Genomic DNA, 20343 nt, shown 5'->3' with positions numbered 1-20343 from the left:
GCAAAATGCCAACTAATTAATGAATGTGTAGAGTGTTCAAAGAACAATGCCTTAGACTTTCCTCCTTTTCTGAGCACTGCATGCAAAGGAAAGGAGCCCTTCTGCTTGTCAGGGATATAATGAAGTTAAACAGTGAATATCTCCAGGGATTTTTATGTGGGCTTAATTTTTGGTTTTCATTACTGCTAAGATGCTGAAAATATAAAATTATCAGGTAAAATTTCTTATGTCAAGATTCTGTCTTCTTGGATAGCTGTAACCTGTTCAGTTTGTTGTTTGCCTTGTGCTTTGGGTTTGTGGTCATTTCGTTTTTGTGTCCTTTTATTTTAGTTTTGAAAAACAACAACACAAAGGCTTTGTACAGGGGCCGGACAGGGTGTTACTCTTCAACTGATCTGAATTGAAAATGTGATTATTTGAATTACAGCCATAGGACCCTCAAAACAGGTTTCTAGTAGGAACAATGTGGATTAAGCCCTTATGGCTTTAAAATAACTCTTAAATGGCTTCAAAAAGAGCATATCACAGTGTCTTCTGACACAGGGCTCTAAAATTAAAACGTGGAAGCTCAAAAGAGAAAAAAACTTTCTTCTCAAAAACCACTCCCAAAAAACCACCCACAAAACCATGAACGGCAGCAAAAAAAACCCTGAAACCCCCCAAAAACCCAAACTAAAATAAAATCAACCTCTGGAAAGCACATGGTGGAAGAAAATGGACCCCATGACGTAAATAAGGTGGTCAAAGGCACATGATGCTATGTGATGCTCTGGCTGCTGCTGAGCTGGGCCAAGAATTTACTGTCCTGAGGTGTTTTTAGTGCTCTGTTTCCTGAGGAAGACTGAAATTGGATGAAGAGCTAATGGGGAATACGCAGGGAGAATTCAAACCCACAGGATCAGCAGAGAGAAAGAATACAGACCGGAAGTACAAAATGTGTCCATGTTGGGAGGAGGGAGCTGCACCTGGTCAAGCAGGGCAGCTTGACAAACAGGAGGCTTTAGTAGTTGTCAGTGAAATGGTCAGATTCTGGTACAGTCTGATTGTGGGGAGCCTGGTTTTGCACATGTAGACATACTTGTGTCACTGTAGGACATGAAACAACACAACGCAGACACAGGACTCTTGAAGGTAAAAATAAGAGCATTTAATTTTGGACTCCAACATTTATAGATTTCTGAAAGTGACAGTGGATTGGAGGATGACGGTGCCACCTCTCCAATGACACTGGACAAACTAACAGACCATCAAATTTCTCCTGCTCCATAAAAGAATGCAAAACAATAAGTTATTTACATAAAGTACGTGAGAAAGTTCGTTACAAGAATGCAAACATCAGAATGCTTAGAAAAACTTAAAAAACCAGAGCAACATACTTGAATGTAACTCCTTCCAGAATGACACACAGCACATACTTTTCTCCCCCCCTCCCAAATGTTCCTGATTTGTTAATTTTACTTTTGAAAGTCCCCTCATGTTTGCTAAAGTAATGATCAATCATGTAGACTTTGATGTAGTTACTAGAAGATTTTATGCCTTCTTCATCGGAGGCTTTGCTAAAGGAGAATGTTGAAGCTGCAGTTTTCTGTGCCCCCTTTATTTGAATGACATGCTAAATCCAGCAGGGCTTTGTGAGTAACATTCCCCATTTGATTCAGGTGCAATTCAGTTTCATGAGAAGACCACTAGCTCAATTATTCTTAGTGACAAATGCAAACTATAATAATTTTGACTCACTGACACTGCTCATCTCTCTTTGGAGTAGTTCTGATCTGTCATCAGTAGATGTGCCTGGGACTTTTCATATGTCACCACACACGCATATTCTCCATCATCCAGAGGAAAAGATTACTCAGAATCACTTGTTATTCTTTTCTGTATAATTGCTGGTGCATCATGGGGAGTTACAATGTGTGGTGAAAGGGGTTTGTGCACAAATTTCAATTCTTTATGGATATCTGTCTACATCTAGCAGCAAAAAATAGCTGTGACTAATGCTGGGTCATCAGCTGTTGGATCACAAGGAATACAGAAACTCACTGAACTGAGGTGTTTCAGGAGATCTAAAGTGGCCTGAACATCTGTAAAAAAATTTGCTGAGATGCAGACATGTACATTCAAAACATTTTAAAGGGTACTTCAAAAGGTGTTTAGAAATCCATGAAGATTGTTTCAATAAAGAATCTAGAAAATGGTATGGATGTGAAATAGTTGGCAGTCCAGTTGTGTAGCAATATGCAAATATTAAGGAAAAAATAAAAAAGAAAAAAAGTGCTCAAAAAGATTTGCATCCTTTGGAGTACATACTGAAATTTTTAGTAAAGCAAGGAGGTACTTGTTTCTAGAAAATTACAGAAGTGTGGTAGGGGACCAGAAGTCTTTTATTTTCTGTGCAACTTGCCTGTAATCTTCTTTGACAAGTACTATAGTCTCCCTTGGACTTCAGTGGGATTTAGTTCAAGTTCTAAATTCTGTAAAAGAAAATAAACCAATCTTTAATATTGTGAGATTATTCTTGCTGTGCTTGACTGACAGTCACTTTTTTCATAGCTGTGCAAATATATGCATGAAAACCCAAGTCCACCTCCTTTTAATTTTTGTCTCATTTGTGGCTTCTGGTGCTTTCTCCCAGAATATAAAGTTGGTTTTCGCTAATCATTAGTCTATTTAATGGAATTAGTTTTAAAGTCACTGCTTTAAAAAAAGGTGGAAGTCCTGCACTTTGGTAGCTATTTCCCCATGTGAAAGAGCAAAAACCTGTATAATTATTTGTATTTAAAAAAAAACTTCTGCAAATTTTTATTTCCAGAAGCACGTTATGAGATAGGCTCTCTTGTATATTTCTAACTGTCATGATTCTAACACTGTTTGTCTGTCAGTGTGTTTGGAGATACACGTCACTTTGTAGTTAGTGTTTTATGCAACTGAAATATTTACTTAGTGCTGTTTATGGTTTTGTCACATTACTGAGAGTGTATTGTAAGGGCATCGTGAGTGAGTGGAGTGCAGCACACACTGATTTGTACTGCCTAAGAGTATTCATTGATTCACTAAGTTTTGTGAACTTTTTTTATTGTTTCCCTCAACTTTAGAAAGGCTTTGGCCACTGTCTCTCCCAATACCTTCATGGCAAGCTCAGGGAGTGTGGACTGGATGGGAGAACAGTGAGGCTGATTGAGAGCTGCCTGAACAGCTGATCCCAGAGGGTTGTGATCAGTGTCACAGTATCTTGTCACCAGTGTGTACTCCAGGGGTCAGTACAGGGCCCAGTAGTGTTTAATGTCATCAGGGGCTTGGAGGAGGAGTAGATGCCTCCCCAGGGAGTTTGCTGATGACACAAAGCTGGGAGAAGTGGCTGATACCCCAGAGAGCTCTGCAGCCCTTCAGAGGGATCTCAACAGGTTGGAGAGGTAGGCAGAGAAGAACAATCCAAAATTCAGCAGAGACAAATGCAGGGTCCTGCACCTGGGGGAGGAATAACCCAGTATCAGTACAGGCTCAGGGCTGACCTGCTGGTCAGCCTCGTCTCCTGTGGAGAAGGACCTGGGGGCCTGGTGTTCATGAGACAAGACAGTAGTGTCTTCTTGTAGCCAAAAATGACAATGGTAACCTAGGGTGCATTAGGAAAAACACTGTCAGCAGATTAGGGAGGTGATTCTGCCCCTCTTCTCAGCCCTGGTGAAGCACATCTGGAGAGCTGTGCCGAGTTCTATGGTCTTCAGGACAAGAGAGACATGGAATTCCTGGGGCAGGTCCAGTGGAAGATGACAAAGGGACTGGAGTATCTCTGTTATAAGGACAGGCTGTGGGAGCTGGGCCTGTTCAGCCTTGAGAAGAGGCAACTGAGAGGGGACCCCATCAGTGTCTGTCAGTGTCTGCAGGGAGGGGTCAGAGCAGGGACCGGGCTCTGCCAAAGGACAAGAGACAACGGGGCAGGAACTGATGCACAGGAAATTCCACTTGAACATGTGAAAGGTCTTCTTTTCTGTGATGGTGACCAGGCACTGGAACAGGTTGCTCAGAGAGGCTATGTAGTCTCCTATAAAGGAGATGTTCAAGGACCATTTGGACACAGTCCTGTGCCATTTACTTTGGGGTGGTCCTGCTTGGCCAGGGAGGTTGGACCAGATGACCCACTGTGGTCGCCTCTGGTCTGACCCCTGCTGTGATTCTGGGATATGTAACAGAATAATAGCACAGCTGAGGTTTGAAAAGGCCTCTAAAATCATAAAGCTCAACTCTTAACACATTACCACCATGTTCACCAGTAAACCATATCCCCAAGTGCCATATCCGTACACCTTTTGAATACTTCCAAGGATGGTTGATGATTCCAACATTTGCCTGGGAAGTCTGTTCCAATGCCTAATCACTCTCTTAATGAAGAAGCAGAACAAAACTTGTGTTATATAATTGTAAATGTACATTTATAAACGCATTCTAAAAGTCTCCATATTTTTTTTTCTGGAGACAAAAGTGAATGCCAGCAAGTGTTGCTTACAAAATCTGCCAGGTAAGAAAATGCAGAATGCTGCCAGGGTTCTGCTTTTGAATATGAGCTTCAGTAGACCACTTCCTCAGCTGATGTGTGCTGAGTGAGATACAATCTTTTAAAAGCTCCAGAGTGGAAATCAAGATTATTTTTCTATTGTTTTTTTAAGAGCTCCACTGAAATGTAATGAAGTGTTTCTCAGCACAGCACTCATACATACCAAGTGATGGAGTATCTTGCTAATTTACTTGTTCATAATCTATTGAAAAACCTAACATTTATCATTCACTCATACTTGTGGCAGTTGAACACACCACATGGAGAGATTTCATTAAGTTTCTTTGTCACAGCTGTAGTATTTTTTGCTTATTTATCAGTTGTTGTTAGTTATTTTGTTCGTTCTGTTTTCAACATAAAATGAAATGGTTGTCTCCAACCATTTGGTGGTGTCCATCAAACAGGAGATACTTTTTTGCCATAGAAAATTGGTGCTTCTGTCTCTTCTGCTGTTATTTGCATGCATGTAATCTACATACAAATTGGAAGAAAGACTTGACACTGGTGTCTTTTGCAGTGTGTTTAAACACTAGTTTTGAATTTTACTTCACATAGTCTAATTCACGTGAGGTCAGTTACAAAAAAAAGGTTTTTTTTTTTCTTTTAACTAATCTAGTTTTTTGTGTAAATAATGTATCTAGATTTTCATCTGGTCAATTCCTTAATGCCTTCATCTACCAGTTCTCAAGGCACTTCTTCAAAGGTCGTTTATTTCAGAAATGCAATTTGAAAGTTTTGTTTGGGTGCAATCCCACAGTTTGTCTTCTGAAAATCATAATTTCTACCCTGTATTTGTAATGTGATTGTCAGGTTATAAGATTTCAAAGTGGATCTCAGAATAGAGTGTTGAGAGTGGCTTGTGTTCATGGTGAAAGGCTGGTCGGAAGTAAAGCAATATGAATGGTCTGGTTTCAGGATCAAATGCTGGTCTTACTGAACATTCATGAAATGTTGATCTGCTGTGGCATGTTGTGTGCAGATACTAAAAATGTAAGAATGTTGTCAGTTTATAGCTAGTAAGCAGTGAAAGACTACAATCCCACTTGCATCTTCTCAGCTGGATCTTATTCCTTTCTACAGTTTCGCCTAGAAAAGAGTAAAAGCATGATGTGTATATGATGTTGTACTTTTAAAAATATTATGTAGATCGTTAAAGAGGTCCTTTGGCTCAAAGCTGTCACCAGCATAATTTATTTTTTCTTTTTGTATCAAAGTTTCCATCATATTTTTTTATTTCACCAACTTGTTCAAAAGCTGACCCTGGCGTATAATCAATACCACAGCAGCATTGCATATTTCAAGTTTATCCATAGCTTGCTTTGCTGAGTTTTAGTATCCTTCTTTAGGTATAAAATTTTGCGCTGATTGCATTACATCATTGATGAGCTAGATCTGAGATCTTGATGCATCATAAACAAAATCTCTTCTGAATTCTGTAGCTTTGGATGTATTATGGTTAAGTCCTATTTACTCTTTCTTTTGTATTTTGTTATAGATTGGCATTACCATCAGATTCCACATGAAAAAAAATCTTGTTTTCTTTCTTCATCAAGTTTGCAAAAAACAACATTAGGACATAGAGATCTGGCTCTAATAGAGATGACTAAAATGGAATAGAAACTAGATCACAATTTCCACACTTAATAAGGCAGTAAGTCAGTTGTTGCCATGGGACAGAGCTGGTTCAATTGTCATAACTATTCCATAGGCATAAATCTTAGACTTGCACCAGATGCTTCACACTATTCCTGCTGTGCAAAACAGCTGGAAGTTCAGGATAAAGGATTTCTTTCTTAGAGAGAAACAATGGGTAGCATGGAGCTGAGATAACCCGAAACTGACGGGAAGCTGCATCCCAGAGACAGCATCACTGTTGTGGCTTTAGGATGTGTATCTGATTATGGGATTCATATCATGATGGGTAAAACTGCAGTTCAAGGCTCAGGAAGCAATCTTACAGATGGATATAGGGAGGTGAAGCTGGTTGGTTTCCTTTTTATGAATGTGCTTTGATGCAGTAACTTTTGCTTTGCTGTCTTTTTCTGTTCTCATGAGTATTTTCCTTTGCCCTGGAGATGCAGTTTTGGGGTAACATTTTGCCTGGTAGTATAATCAGTTAAGACTTTCTACTCCTTTTTAACTAGCTTTGAGAAATTGTAGTAATGTCAGATGAAGATGAATCTGCTTATTTTGTATTCAGTTGGGAAAGATTAATTTAAAAAATAGCAATTACATGGTGCATACCCATCTGGTTGATGAATTAGTTCTCCAATGGAGATGAACTCTTGCATAATAATTTTTCCGTAGAAGAAATAGATATGGTTAAAACACATTGGAAGATTCTTGCAATGAGACCCCTGTGAGTAAAATTGTTACTAAGCCAAGGCTGTCGATGTTAATATTATTTCAAGCAATGAGAAGCTTACATTAAAAACATGAAAGATGACAGTTCCCACTAATTTCTCATGTAGTATTTTACTATTTGTTAAATAAAAAAAAAAAATTTACTAGGCCATTTCGAGTATGAAGCTTGTTCTAAGCTTAAGGGTTCAGAAATACATGTATTGCAGGACGTCTTCTGTAGAGGGTCAGAGTAAAACAGAAACAGCACCATCATGGAGGCTTTGTTTACACCCAGGAGTTTAACTGTTCCTGTAGCTAAAGCAATATAACTGAACGAGCAATGGTGAACGTGTTTATGGGAACGGGAATAAATTATACTGCTGTAAGCTGTATTTAGTAACTGCAATAAGGGTGTGCTGAGGAGCTGCATTGCCAGAAGGAAAAATCATTTCCCTCACTGGAATAATCATGTTGTACTTCTATGTGAGGGCCAGGCCTAAATTAATTCCAGTTGCATTTCTGAGTTCTTAAATGAAAAAGCTGCTTCAAGAAAGGCTTTCTTTGGATCTGGGGGGATTTGACGCTGGGAGGTGTTGAACATCTGCATCTTCACTGAAGTCTGTGCTGTTTAAGGTGCTGTAAGTCATCACGGTCGTGTGTTTGTGGCTTGGCTATAAATCTTGTTAAAGTCAGTAGGAAAATGCTTGGGTGGCTGGAGGACAGGAACCCTTGGGAGACCTTTGTTTGCCTGGCATATCTTGTTCTCTGCCAAATCAGGTGTGCAGGCAGTAGGAAGCAGTTTATCCTGAGAGCAGAAAAATGTGCTGAAGGGTGACCGTGTGTGACAATCACAGAGGAGAGCTCAGATAAAAATCCAAGTTTTGTTTTGTTCAGTAGTTTCATTTCCACTTTTTGCTTCCATGATCCACACATAACTAACATGAGCTGACAAGCTGAAGCAAAGCACTACCACCTCTCTCTGGGGGAGGTGGAGTGGATTTATTCTCCCCGTTGCTGGATTCACTGGGCTCTGGATCAGATCCCAAGTTTGAACAGTCAGGTCTGAGACTATTTCTATCTTGCATTTTCCTTAACCTTTTAATTTATTCCGCCTCACAAGACAAACAGTATGTTGTTTGGTTACTAGTTTCCGTTTGGCAGCACCACAGTTGCTGCTGGCAGAGCTAACCACATGATGAAGAAAAAGGAAGAGAAAACTCAGTTCCGTCAGGCTTCTGCACATGAACACATTGACCAAGCAGAAGTTAGCTTTGAAATCAAATCCTGCTTCAAAGTTAGGTTAGGTTGCTGATGTCTTTTCCCAGCTGAATTTTGAGTATCTGCACTCAAGAGGTTGGGAAATCCTTCAGTCCCTGTTCTTGTTCTCAATATGGGAACAAACCCATACCCAGAAATTCTGGAGGCAGCAAAGAGGTGTGCAAGCAGCCAGGCTAAAAAAGTAAGGCTCTTTCAGTACCTCTTTCAGTAGTAGAAGGAAGAAGTTATGGTTACAAATGTTTCTAAAAAATGGGGTTTGCTGAGAACAAGCATGCAGTCAAGTTCTTAGTAATTTTGGGGGATATTCTGGTTTTTTTTCTTTATCATAGAGCAAAATTCTCTATATATGACTGCACTGAGATATAACATTTCCTTATTTTGGAACATTTCCTTATTTAAAATAGTGATACTATACATGGTGACAGATTAATTAGATTTAAATAACCCAGTCCTTACGAAAAATACTCCAAGATGAGGGGATACAGATGCTGCCTATTCAAAATATCTAAAACATAATTAAACCAGAGAAGTAATAAAATGTTGAAATTTTACAGTGATGGGATTTTAATCAGCAGTTGTGTGGCAAAATCCATGGTCAGCTGTAATAAATGCTCCTTCTGCTTCAATTTATGAGAACATTTGCAGCTGTTGAAGAAACAGGTATCTTTGTGTCTCAGTCAAACAATACATAAAATATTCTAGAATAGATGGTGTGCAGAAACAGGTGAGAGAGCTGTGTGTTAATAGATTGACTTGCAGAAGGAAATGTGAGGGAATTTATTGCCTCTTACGGTCACTGGATTGTGAAAGTGGAACTCATTTAATGGAAATCCTTGAGAGAGAAACATAAAAAATCATATCTGGCTTCAGTTTCTTGTCTACGTGGAAGCTGTATTCATGTCATTTAGAAAGATTGTATGAACCAATTTTCAACAATTTTTCAGCAAGTGCAATCCATACCAAACTTTCTTAAGAGCACTGTACTATCCTGCTTGCTTAACTCACTACGGACATGAGCCCACACCATATATTATTTAAATGTGTAAGTTGACACAGTATATAGGATTTAGAATTGGAGAGAATATGAATTATACAACAGAAACCTTTCAGTGTGCTTCATAGTTGAATGTTTTTAATCTAAAAATTAAGATGAACACTAAACTTAAAACCAGACGGACTTGGTGGGTAGTTAGATAACTGAGCAGCCCATCACGCCTATTTGTCCTGCTCTCAGTAGTGACTTTAGTGAAGATCTCCCTGGAACATAGGGAAAGCAGATGTGACTGAGCTGCAGAATCAGGATGGTGGTTTTGAGTGGCTGTTTTCTGATGAAACAGGTTCAGGGAATCCACGTAGTGAAGCTGCTCTTCAGTGTGACTGTGGCTCTCTCAAATTTTAATTTGAAGACAAATTGATGAAAAGGTACAGATACTATGTAAAATACAGAGTTTTGATGGAAGGAAGGAGCCCAAGACATCCAGATCCTTTGGTGAAACTAACAGAAATGTCCAACAATGAGAAAGGCCTCCTTCTGAGTCTTGAGTCAAATACAGAAACCAGATAGAGGAAAAACTGGGCTTTACTAGTTCTCTAGTTCTGATGTTCAAAGAGTGACCTTTTTTTTTAAATCAGAAGTGAAGTGTTACTCTAAAGGGAATATAATGCAGCCTTGATACTTCTTTTAAGAACACTGAAATCAGGATATGCCAATTTAGCAAAGTAAGCTTTCAAAATGGGCATGATGTTTTTTATTTTCAGCTGAGCACTTCAAAAGCCATCAAAATAGATGTTACCTTCTGTTCTGGAAACTGTCAGGAAGCTATAAATAAGCATAAAATAATACAGGAGCAGGAAAAAGTGTTGTGCCAGCAGTTAATGTTGTTGTTTCTAATTTTGTTGTTGTTTTTTTTTCTTTTTTTACAGTGTGTCCTATTCAGTACATGTCTCTGAGGACTACCCAGGTACAGTGCAACATCCTTGCCTATGACACATGTATATATATACATGTTACCACAGTTTGCTATATTCAAATGGGAATATCTGAAAGGGTGTTGATGTCTTCCAGGTGCATCTTGTACTAATCATTTTCCATTAGTTAAGATCATTTTCACAGTCACTTCTCCTTTTCAGGCGTCATTTATCAGCTGGGTCAGGGTGAGAACACAGCTTCACAGGTTGTAGCTTGGGGTGCTGGTGCCAACAGGGATAGGAGTGAGAAAGTGCCCAGCTTCTCTTTGGCGTGCTGGATAAAGCTGGATCTTTGAGGAGCCTGAGGAGGCTGGCGCAGGGCCAGCAGAGCGCTTCTGCTGGAGGCGTTAGCGAGGCTGCTGGAGCTCTCCAGGTTAAGCCTGCAGGCTCTGTGCCTCTCGGGGTCAGCCGGAGCCAAGCACTCGTGTGCAGCAGCTCTGTGGTAGTGCTGGCTCCCAGAGGGGCTCCCAGCTGCTCAGCACAGCCTCCCCTCAGTGCTTTGAGCTGGGCTGGCAAAGGTGTTTGTGTAACCATGTGGCCAGTCTTGATGTGGCGTGTTATTCATAGGAAACAGAAGCAGGTGAGGACAAAAGCAAGTTTTCAGAGAGCCTATTTCCCCAATTTCCTTCACAAAGACACTGCACAGGTTCTTCAGGCAGCACAGGCTATCAGAAGCAGAAGAGCGAAGTGGGGATGACAGGTGCTATGCAAATAAAGGTTTATGGTAGTACTATTGGACTGCACCACATTGTGCACCTGTGATTATTTAACACTGTAAGTACCGTGAATGATGTGAAACCCTCTGCCCTTTTTTGATCTTTATCGGTAGCTTTTCTGAAATGTTTCTCAAAGAAGTATTGTTTCTTTTAGAAACTCTAAAGAAGTGTGACTTTGATCTTCTTCACTGATAAGCAGCAGATTATGTGTCATCAAAACACCAGTGTTTGAAGCAGATAGTGAAAGAAATCAACAGTGGTGCCAAAAAAATGGGTTCTGTGAAAGAATGCTAAAACCTCTATTAGATTTATTTTTTTACCAGTAAAAACTGTGGAGGGGAATATTATTAGTCTATTCAACATTTAGAAATGGGAGAAACTGAGATTCATAAAATGCACAGTCATACCAGTGATAAATGGATTTACAGTCACTGCATTGAGCTGACGATGAACAGAGGGACAAATAGTTGAAAAAAATCTTCACCATGTGTTTCTTCCATTAAATATCACAAAATTTGACCTCTGGGAACTTCTAAGTAAATGGTAAGCTGAAGCACTGAACCAGCAGCAGTTACTTGCACAGCACATGGGAGCTCATTTCCTGGCCAACTCTTCTGTCTGATAGACCTCAAAATTTCCTTCTGAGTGTTATTTGCAGCATGTCCTGGTAGCCTACAAGCTTGAGTGGCTTTAGTGTCCCTGAAACCTGATGAATATTCTGTGCCATCACGCCCTATATTTTAAAGGCAGATAGCAATTGAACATTTCACACTGTGGTTAGCTTGGAGCAGAGAGTAAATCAGTACATGTTTACTGATTAAAATCCAGCCCTTCAGGCCTTTAGAAGAGCTGATTTCATTCACATCTCAAGCTTTGGCAGGATATATGTGTGCTTTATGATGATGATATGTTCAGTGTGTTGGGAGCAATAAGGACTTTCTGCCATTTTGCAGCTTTGATCATAAAACACTCATTTTGACTCAGTAAGCCCAATTATTTGTCACCTGTTTTTGTCCTAAATTTCTAACCTAATGTTATTGCTGACTGTGTCTTCCTTCTCTGACATGTGTCTTAAGGAAGGTTTCAGGGACATGTCAGGGTGTGATGGTGTCAAGTCTGGGAAGCTCTGTGCTGATGTCCTCAGCTGGAAGGTGTTCTTCAAGTACTGCTGCAAGGTGATAGAGTTCAGAGCAGCATGTGCTCTTAAATTAAATTTCTCACAGGATAAACCTTTACAGATTAAGGTTTAAGTCCATTAGTGCATAGCTACAGCAAACTTTTATCCTGTGTTGATTAAGACTGTGTAATACAAGAGTGGATCAGATTTGTAAGTCCGAGACAAGGCTGTCAGGGTTGATCATCAGATAAACTGCTAATGTGTGCAATAAATATATGAAAATAGGTGACATTAGGCCACGATACAAGTGATGTAATTCAGCTAAATGCTACCACCAAAAGTAAATTTTGGATACTAAATGAAGAGCCTTGGGTAGTATACACACTCCCACAGCCTGCTTTGCTGTAATGTATGCAGCATCACCACTTTGGTACTGACAACAGTGTGTAGCTGTTGCTGAAGTACTTATTGAAGCATCAAATAGAAGCAGCTGGGTTTTAAATTGTACCTATGGAAGCCGTAATGTGATGTGACAACTTTCAATAATGGAAGGTGTTTGAAGGTTTCATATTTAAGAGTGGAAGCTAAAAATGTGCTTACAAAGGCAGACTGAGGACTTAACAGTAACAGTGTTGAGACAGTATTGTCTGAAAGTTACATATCCATTGCTGGAGTTGTGAAAACATAAAAGTTTAGAGCCAGGTAATAACAAAGTATCACTGTAACAATTTTCTCGTACCATTGACACAACTGGAGAAAATAATCCTTCTAAGGAGCAGTTATAGAATATAATGTCCATGAGTAGACTGAAGTCCCACTTACATGAGTGTATCATGACTCCTGTGGGAACCAGCAGAACAGCGAGCATTTTGCTAATGAATTTATGTTCAGAATGATTTGTGTTGGCTGAGAGAAACTTGTAGAACTGCTGTAGTCTTTTATCTCAGTGATTTGTAGGTTACACACCTTTTTAGATCTCAATAGATTGCAGCAGAGATGGAGAGAACCATCGCAGTTTGCTGCATCCCTCTGCTAGGTCCAGGCACTATGTCCCCCAGTGAAGAGGATAAGTAGTCCTAGGTGACAAGTGTTAGAAACAGGTTGTTGAAGAAAACAAATCAAGCCATTGTCTTAATTTCAAGTCTCATCATATCGATGGAAGGAAAAAAAAAACCAAATAGCTGCCGAATAGCAAAAGAACAAAACCAACTTGGCAGTGAAAGTCATATTATCCAGCTGCCAAGAAAGAATGACAATGGACATAAAAATGTAGTTAAATCTATAAAACCTGTAGCTGAGCAATCCTTTTTCCGTATATGTATGTCTGTTCTGTACAGAACACACTCTGTTCCTAGTTTTCTATACAGCAATAGGCTGTAGCACAAGGATTTCCTCTCTCCTTTGCATGTATGTGGTGTTAGGTCTATTTAGAGCCAAATGATGGCCTCAGTTATCTCAGCTCATTAGACTCCATAGCAGTAACTTACACTCCCAAAACTGGGAAACAGATGTGCTTGTGTTGTATGTGCAAGGTGGACACAGAAGTGATGGTGTCAAGGTGGAGAATGCAAACAGAGTCAAGGCAGAGCTTCTTGCAGAGGGCAAGCTGCAGCTGTCCTGTGGCTGTAGCTCACAGGCCCTGCTGCCAATAGACAAAAGTGGGAGAAGGAATGAATGCTGACACAAGGGACCGCGCTTAGTTCACATGATGCCATGGCTGTAAAACATGTCCCCGTGGCCGGTGTGTAGCTGAGCAGCCCCAGACTGATGTTCTGCTGTGCCCCAAGGAGTGCAGGGCTTGGGCATCTGTGGTGTTGGCCTCCTGCAGCATTTCCTGCACACAGCCTGTGTGTGTGGAGCCAGCCCCAGATCCCTCAGATTGCCTTGCTGGACAGCACAGGAGAGGGAGTAGGCAAAGGTGTGGGGCAGAGTCAGACCTGGCAGATGTGTGTGTGTGGCAGAATGGCTGTTTTGCAAGTGGCAGCCAGGAAAACCCATCTGTGTGTGGGGTGCAGCTGCTGCCCTGCCCAGCCTGGCACACGGTGCGTGGAACAGCCCCATGCTCCCTCTTGATAAAGGTGGCCAAGAACTGCTGTGATACAAAGGATGATAATATTGTACTTTCCTCCCAGTTAATGTTAACACCTGCAACATTTCACTGGGAGCACTCAAAGGCTTTGAGGCTGCAGCAGTATGCCTAAAATTGCGTGTGAGTTCATGCATGTTGCTGGTGTGGGACACGAGTGTTTAAAATTATAATACGTAAGTCACTTTATTTGTGATTATCCTAATTGTTGGCCTTTCTGCTCTAGAGCATAGGTTTCAATTCAGCCCAGACCATTAGAAAACAAAGTATCATTGCTTTCATAAGCAGTTCAGCAGTACATGCAAAATTAACTCCTGCTGCTTCTTGGTTTTTGTTAGGAAACATTAAGTTGGAAAGAGAAAAAAGAAACCAAACCAAAAAAACCCACCAAAAAACCCAACAGACACACTCCTTGGTCTAATCCCTACATTTTAAAAGAAAATTTGGTGAAATAGTTATAATATTCATACATACCAATGTTTAGGTTAAGTGGGAGGGATTTCTTTTCTCCCTGAATCAGGTGATAGAAAGGTTTGAAGACACTTCAAATAACATTGTTGTGACTAGGCAAGGCAAAATGAGGCACAGGTATTTGGCATAATTGGCAGGTCAGCACCCTGCTCTCAGTGCAGCTTTCAGTCTGCTTATCAGATCTAGCTTTGAGTTTTGGTCAAACATAGCAAAAAACACAACAAGTATTGGCTTTGGGAAAGGCTGGCCACCCTAAGCCCTGTGGGTTGGTTCAGAGCAGAACTTGGTGTGACTCACAAAAGCTATGACATCACACTCCATGGTTTTGCTTTATAAAGTTTGGGTCTGAATCTCCTGTACTTATAATATTTTTTCTTTTTGTTAACAATTTCAAGGGATGAAATCCAAACACACCAGGAAGGTGGTAGTGCTCAGCTTCCCTAAGCACCTGGGAAGTGGTTCCTTGTGACAAAAATCTGGGATAGGAAACATTGGAAGGGGCTGACAAAGCACAATGGAACTTCACCATGCAAAGTGTTTTTCTTTCGTAGATAACACTTATGTTTCCAGTTCTGATAACGATGAAGATGTGTTAGTTACAACAGAGCCAATTCCAGTAATTTTCCACCAAATTGCTACAGGTAATCCTATATCCACGGAGTTTTATCAAATTCATAATTTTGGAGGAAAGCAAGGATATTGTCTGAACTTAGAGGGAGATATGATGTTAAAGGGTTCAGCTGTACGGTTTGCTATTTTCTCTGGGCTTGTTTTAGTAAATTCTCCAACATTTCAGAATAGAAGAAATTAAAATATTTCTTCTGGGGATCACTACAATTGTGTGCAGAATGTATTTTTTGCTTTTAATGTCTTGCAGCCTGTGCTAGAGCAATTCCCCTTGAATACAGCTAGGGATGCTTAATACTTTCCAATTATGAGTTTTCATGATCACTTGCTTGAAACTTCACTAAATCTTCACCACTGCGGATGAAACAGTCTGTAACTACTGCTGCCCCTGGTGAATTATTTCAGGAAATGGTTTAGCTGTTTCACTAAATTCCACTATAGAAAAATGATTTGTTTTTTCCCAATGATTTTGGGGGCCCTTTCATTATAAATTATTTCCTTATTTTCAAAAAGTACTTGATACATGAAAGGGTATGATTGTCAGACATACAGACACGCTTATATTGTATTTAATAAAGATTTGTTTATTAACAAATCCACTTAATGGAGACAGTTTAGATTCTAGTAGACAAATTCTCTGATTATTTCAGGCTGCAGAATAAACTGCACAGAGCACTCTTAATTCTGGCAGGTCTTCAGATAGGAACACTTGACTTTGTATATTATTATTATTATTATTATTATTATTATTATTATTATTATTATTATTATTATTATTATTGACTTTTTTTGCATAACAGAGAATTATTTTGAATTCTACTGGGGGACCAGTATGATCTTCACTCACTATCTCATTAATACAGATGTGAATCAAGAATAATCTTACTGAAGTTATTTCAGGGGCACACAAACACAATCTTGCTGTTATCATCAGAAGTTTGTGATAAATTTTACTTGCAAATATTTCTTTACTTTGAAAAGAAATTAAGCCTGTAATTTACAATACAGTAAAAACCTATCTTTTATATGGAAGATTTTGTTTTCCTGAGGGGTTTGATTTTTCATTCTTTTATAAATTATATTAAATTAATGAATGACACTAAATTGTAAATCACTAATTGGGAAAAAAAAAGTCCTAGATGGATCAGCTGAGTTTCTATTCACACTTTAAAAAAGTCTTCTGGGAAGTAGAGGCTTCCTAATTTTAGATTGTTGCATTGTAAACTCTTTGATACATTTCATATCTGTAACTTTTTGTTCCTTATTTGCTATACTACTGCAACTAAGAATTCCAAATCTGCATATGCAAAACTAATTTCATTTTTTATCCACACTATGTTCCTTATTTTCCTTTTTTTTTTAAGAATTAAGAAAAACCAATGATGTCAACTATTGCTTATCCATAAAGTCAAAATTACAGAGGGAGAATGGAGAGGTATGTATTTCTTGTATGCATATTTTAACAGAAATTATTTTAAGGAACAAAAGAAAATAATAGAATATGAATGTTTAACATAGACTTCCTATCAAAATGTACTTATTCAATCTGTGCATGTTTACGTGTTTTAGAAGATTACCATATTTCTCTGGGTTTCATAAATGGTTTAATCAGCGATTCACTTAGTTGGGATAGAGATTCTCCTCCTACCCTAGGAAATATGTTTTTAGTGTTTCATTTTTTGTCCAACAGTATTATAGACTCTTTTGGCCCTAAATATATGGCTCTCCTGGAAAAGTAGACACTGATTCCATTACCTTTCAACCTACTCTGGCACATAAGACCTCATCTCAATTACTTCCTCCTGAGTGCTCCTTCATATATCCCCCAGCAATCCCACTGCAGACTCTAGGCCTGTGTGGGACTCTTCTCACCATGAGCAGGGTCTTGAGTGTTAGGGTCTTCCAGGCATGGTGGCATTTGCCCTGTGCCTCTTGTGCAGCTCTCTGACCAATCTCACTGAGGAGGAGGAGGCACAAAGGTGAAACCCACTCTTGGTGCTTGGCCGTGTCATGGCCTCAAAGAAGGCACCCAAAGGCTCCTGCCTCAAGTGGGGGGTTGGGCATTGTCAGGACTTCAGGTGCTTCACCTAAAGTCTTCCTTTGGTCAGGGTGGGTGCTGAGTTTCTTAGCCTGGAAATGGGAGGTAAGCATGCCTGGATGCTATGTGTATCGGGTTTCTTAGTGAATGAAATGTCATTTGACGTGAAAAGCTGCACTGAAAATACTTTGTTTCTTCTGCCTCATCATTGTATTCAGTGCTCTGTGAACATAAGAAAAACAAGTGTGGGAAGAATTTACCCATTTCCTCAAAAGCCTGAAACATAGTTAACTTCTGTGGGATTGAGTTTGAGCTTCTGTTTTGTTTGTAGTTGAATCAGGTACTTAAATGCAAAAGTACTGAGAAAAACCCCTTTATAAAAAAATTTGTTAATACTGATGATTTCTGTTGGCTAGACAGTTCAAGGTTTGGTTAGGATATGATGGGCTTGTCACTATTTTAATGTGAGAGTTCTGTGTGGGATTTTTGTTCAGTTGATTTCTGTTTTGAAACATACTTCCCTCTGAAGTAATTTTATTATAAAACAAAGAAGGCTATAGTTATTTTATCTATTTTTAGTGAAGCAGAAATTATTTTTCATATCTTGACAGAAGTTGCCATGAGGTTGGGTAAATACACCTTTGCTCTGTATGTGTACATACAGTGAATAGAACAGGAATATAGAGGCAGAGGTAGAAAAATGGGATTACAATATCTGACCACAGAAATTGGTGATGTGTGTATACATACTGACTGATTTATGGCTGTGGAACTTAAGGGTAACTTCTGCTTTTTTGATTCATATTTCTGATTTCTATTCCATTATGGTATATCCATGTAGAACACGAATAAGAAAAAAGGGATTAAATATGTTACGTTCAGGTTGAAGTGAAGAATGATGATTTTACTAGGTGTTCTTTAGGGGCTACTAGTCACCATAGGGCATAGAAATAACATATGCATTGTGGGAAACAAGAATTACTCTCTCAAGCAATTACATAATTATAAGTAAAGGTTCTAGTGGTGGGAATCAGAATATAACATTTTATCTCATGCTGAGTTGCAGTCAGTACCAGGATCAGATCAGTTTACTTGACATTATTCACAAAGCAGCCTATTTGGAGGGGGTTTTACTTAGGTAAACATAGGACTCTCTAATCCTTAATTTTTACTGTCTCAGAGAAGAGCTACTCAGAAAATTAAGTTTGAAACTTTCCCAGCACCAGGATGGAACTTCTGTTAAAAATAATAATTAAGCAGCAGAGTGTCAGGTTTTCATGGAAGGAACATAAGATTTTCCATGTTTGGACTTGTTTCCTGAAACTATTAGGATTTAATTATAAGGATAAAGTAAAATAAAATTGTAGTAGATTGCTGACACACCAAAAGATCTATGTCCAGAACCAGTCTTGGTGAGAAAGTTAGTCTTTGTTTGGCAAAAGCACAGAGTGAACTGAATTTTCCAGTTCTTTAAAATACCATGCTGTGTTTCTAACCACACAAGTATTATTTCTCCAACATGTATTCAAGGTGTTTTTATGTACCCTGTATTAGGTGTTTTTTTCATGTGATAATTCATTATTCTTAAAATGAGTGCTCTGAAAAAATTATACTAAAAGATCTCTTAAGAAAGGATGCTATGAGCTTATTCATAAAAGCATAATTCCTGTAGTTACATTCAGATCTGTACATGCAAGGTCAACATATTGTTTCTATCATTGTTAACTTTCCTTTTCCATTAAGGAGTCACGACACAGCAGCACAGTTGAAGAAGACTCTGAAGGAGATAATGACTCTGAGGAATTTTATTATGGAGGACAGGTAATGCAGGAAATTTTTTGCACAAGTTCCAGGAAAGTAATATTTGAGAGTTCTTATGTTCACTCCATTACACATTTATAATATTTATTTTCTTATGTTTTTTTTCAGTGTTGAGTAGAGTGGCATGTGTATGTATGTACATAGCATTTTATGGCATAAATATTGAATGTGTTCAAAGTTATAATTGCAACATTTTCAAAATAACATCACTTTGCTTGCTTTTGCAAAGCTATAAAAATGGAAAAAGCAAATACCCCTCAGCTTGAAAATAGAAGCTACTTGCTTACTTCCAGGAAACAGATAACCTGACTCTGTAAAGCTTTTACCCCATTATTAATACAAATGGGAAGTCAGACTGGATCCAGATCTGTTTCCTTTCTGGAGAATTGCCATTTTTTAAAGTAAAGAGCACTGCATTTTTATGGTGAAAATCATTATTACAAAACAATTTTGGTCTAGGCAATAGTCCATTCTTTTTCTGAGCTCTAGAGTAAAATTCACCTTGAAAAATGCTGCATATTTTAGATGATTGCGCTGCTCTGTGTCTTTCCTTCTTGTTCCCTCAGCAGAATTAATTCTTACATTCTCTTGTGTATTGGGCAATAAAATCTTTTCATGCCTTTTTCTTTTGCAGTGTGCTTTGTGCTGCTAGTCTCTTTATTCAGATTTCTCTTGTTTTTTAGCTTCAATGTTGCCCCAAGGAGTCATTCCTCGCTTTTGTTTATTAGAAGTGTTTATTTCAATGAACACTTTAGTGAATTACTGTCGCTGTCTGTGAAGGTTGTCCCTTACCTCAGCCTTGAGGCTGAAGCCATCCATGCCCTGGGTGCAGAGCCAAGGCTGCAGGAGCACGGCAGCAGTGCCAGCAGGGTGGGTTGGTGCAGAGAGCGTGGGATGCTGATGAGCAGGACATCGCTGAGCCTCCTCTCCTGCAGAGCCAACAGTGCGGTGGGGCTAGCACACAGAATCCATGTTGAGGTGCTGTACAGTTAAAAAAAAAACAAACCAACAAAACCCCACAAAGAAACAAACAGTGCTATGCCCCTGAAAAGCTATTAAAAGTTATATTGGAGCTTGAACTGAAATTATTTATTTTCATTGTTTGAAATAGCCAACATGGGGAATTGACTCATGTTCACTTTAGAAACGACTGCAGGAATTGCCTCCCTTCAGCTGCTGACTCCTACAGTCCCATGCTGGGGAGTGCTGGGGAGGACCATACACATAATTCACTGCAAAGAGAGATGTTTTATTGTAGTCTGCCTGAGAGGAAAAAGCTTCTGATCTTGTCCTGTAGTGATGAGTTGTGTGTACTTGCTTCATTTTTCA

At 39.1% G+C, this 20343-nt stretch overlaps 1 protein-coding gene across 1 annotated transcript in view; it reads left to right on the top strand.

Moving 5' to 3' along the window:
• Window positions 1-20343, top strand: part of PARP8 (poly(ADP-ribose) polymerase family member 8) — a 143347-nt gene that overhangs the window by 72977 nt on the left and 50027 nt on the right. Inside the window, exons 3-6 of the mRNA XM_005422032.2 lie at window positions 10094-10131; window positions 15080-15169; window positions 16520-16590; window positions 18937-19014. Coding sequence (XP_005422089.1) covers window positions 10094-10131; window positions 15080-15169; window positions 16520-16590; window positions 18937-19014 — 277 coding nt within the window. The remainder of the gene's footprint in view (window positions 1-10093; window positions 10132-15079; window positions 15170-16519; window positions 16591-18936; window positions 19015-20343) is intronic.

This window comes from Geospiza fortis, unplaced genomic scaffold (assembly GCF_000277835.1).
Source record: "Geospiza fortis unplaced genomic scaffold, GeoFor_1.0 scaffold443, whole genome shotgun sequence".
Taxonomy (NCBI): Eukaryota; Metazoa; Chordata; class Aves; order Passeriformes; family Thraupidae; genus Geospiza; species Geospiza fortis.
Note: the sequence above shows the minus strand (reverse complement) of the source record. Positions and strands in the feature narration are given on the sequence as shown.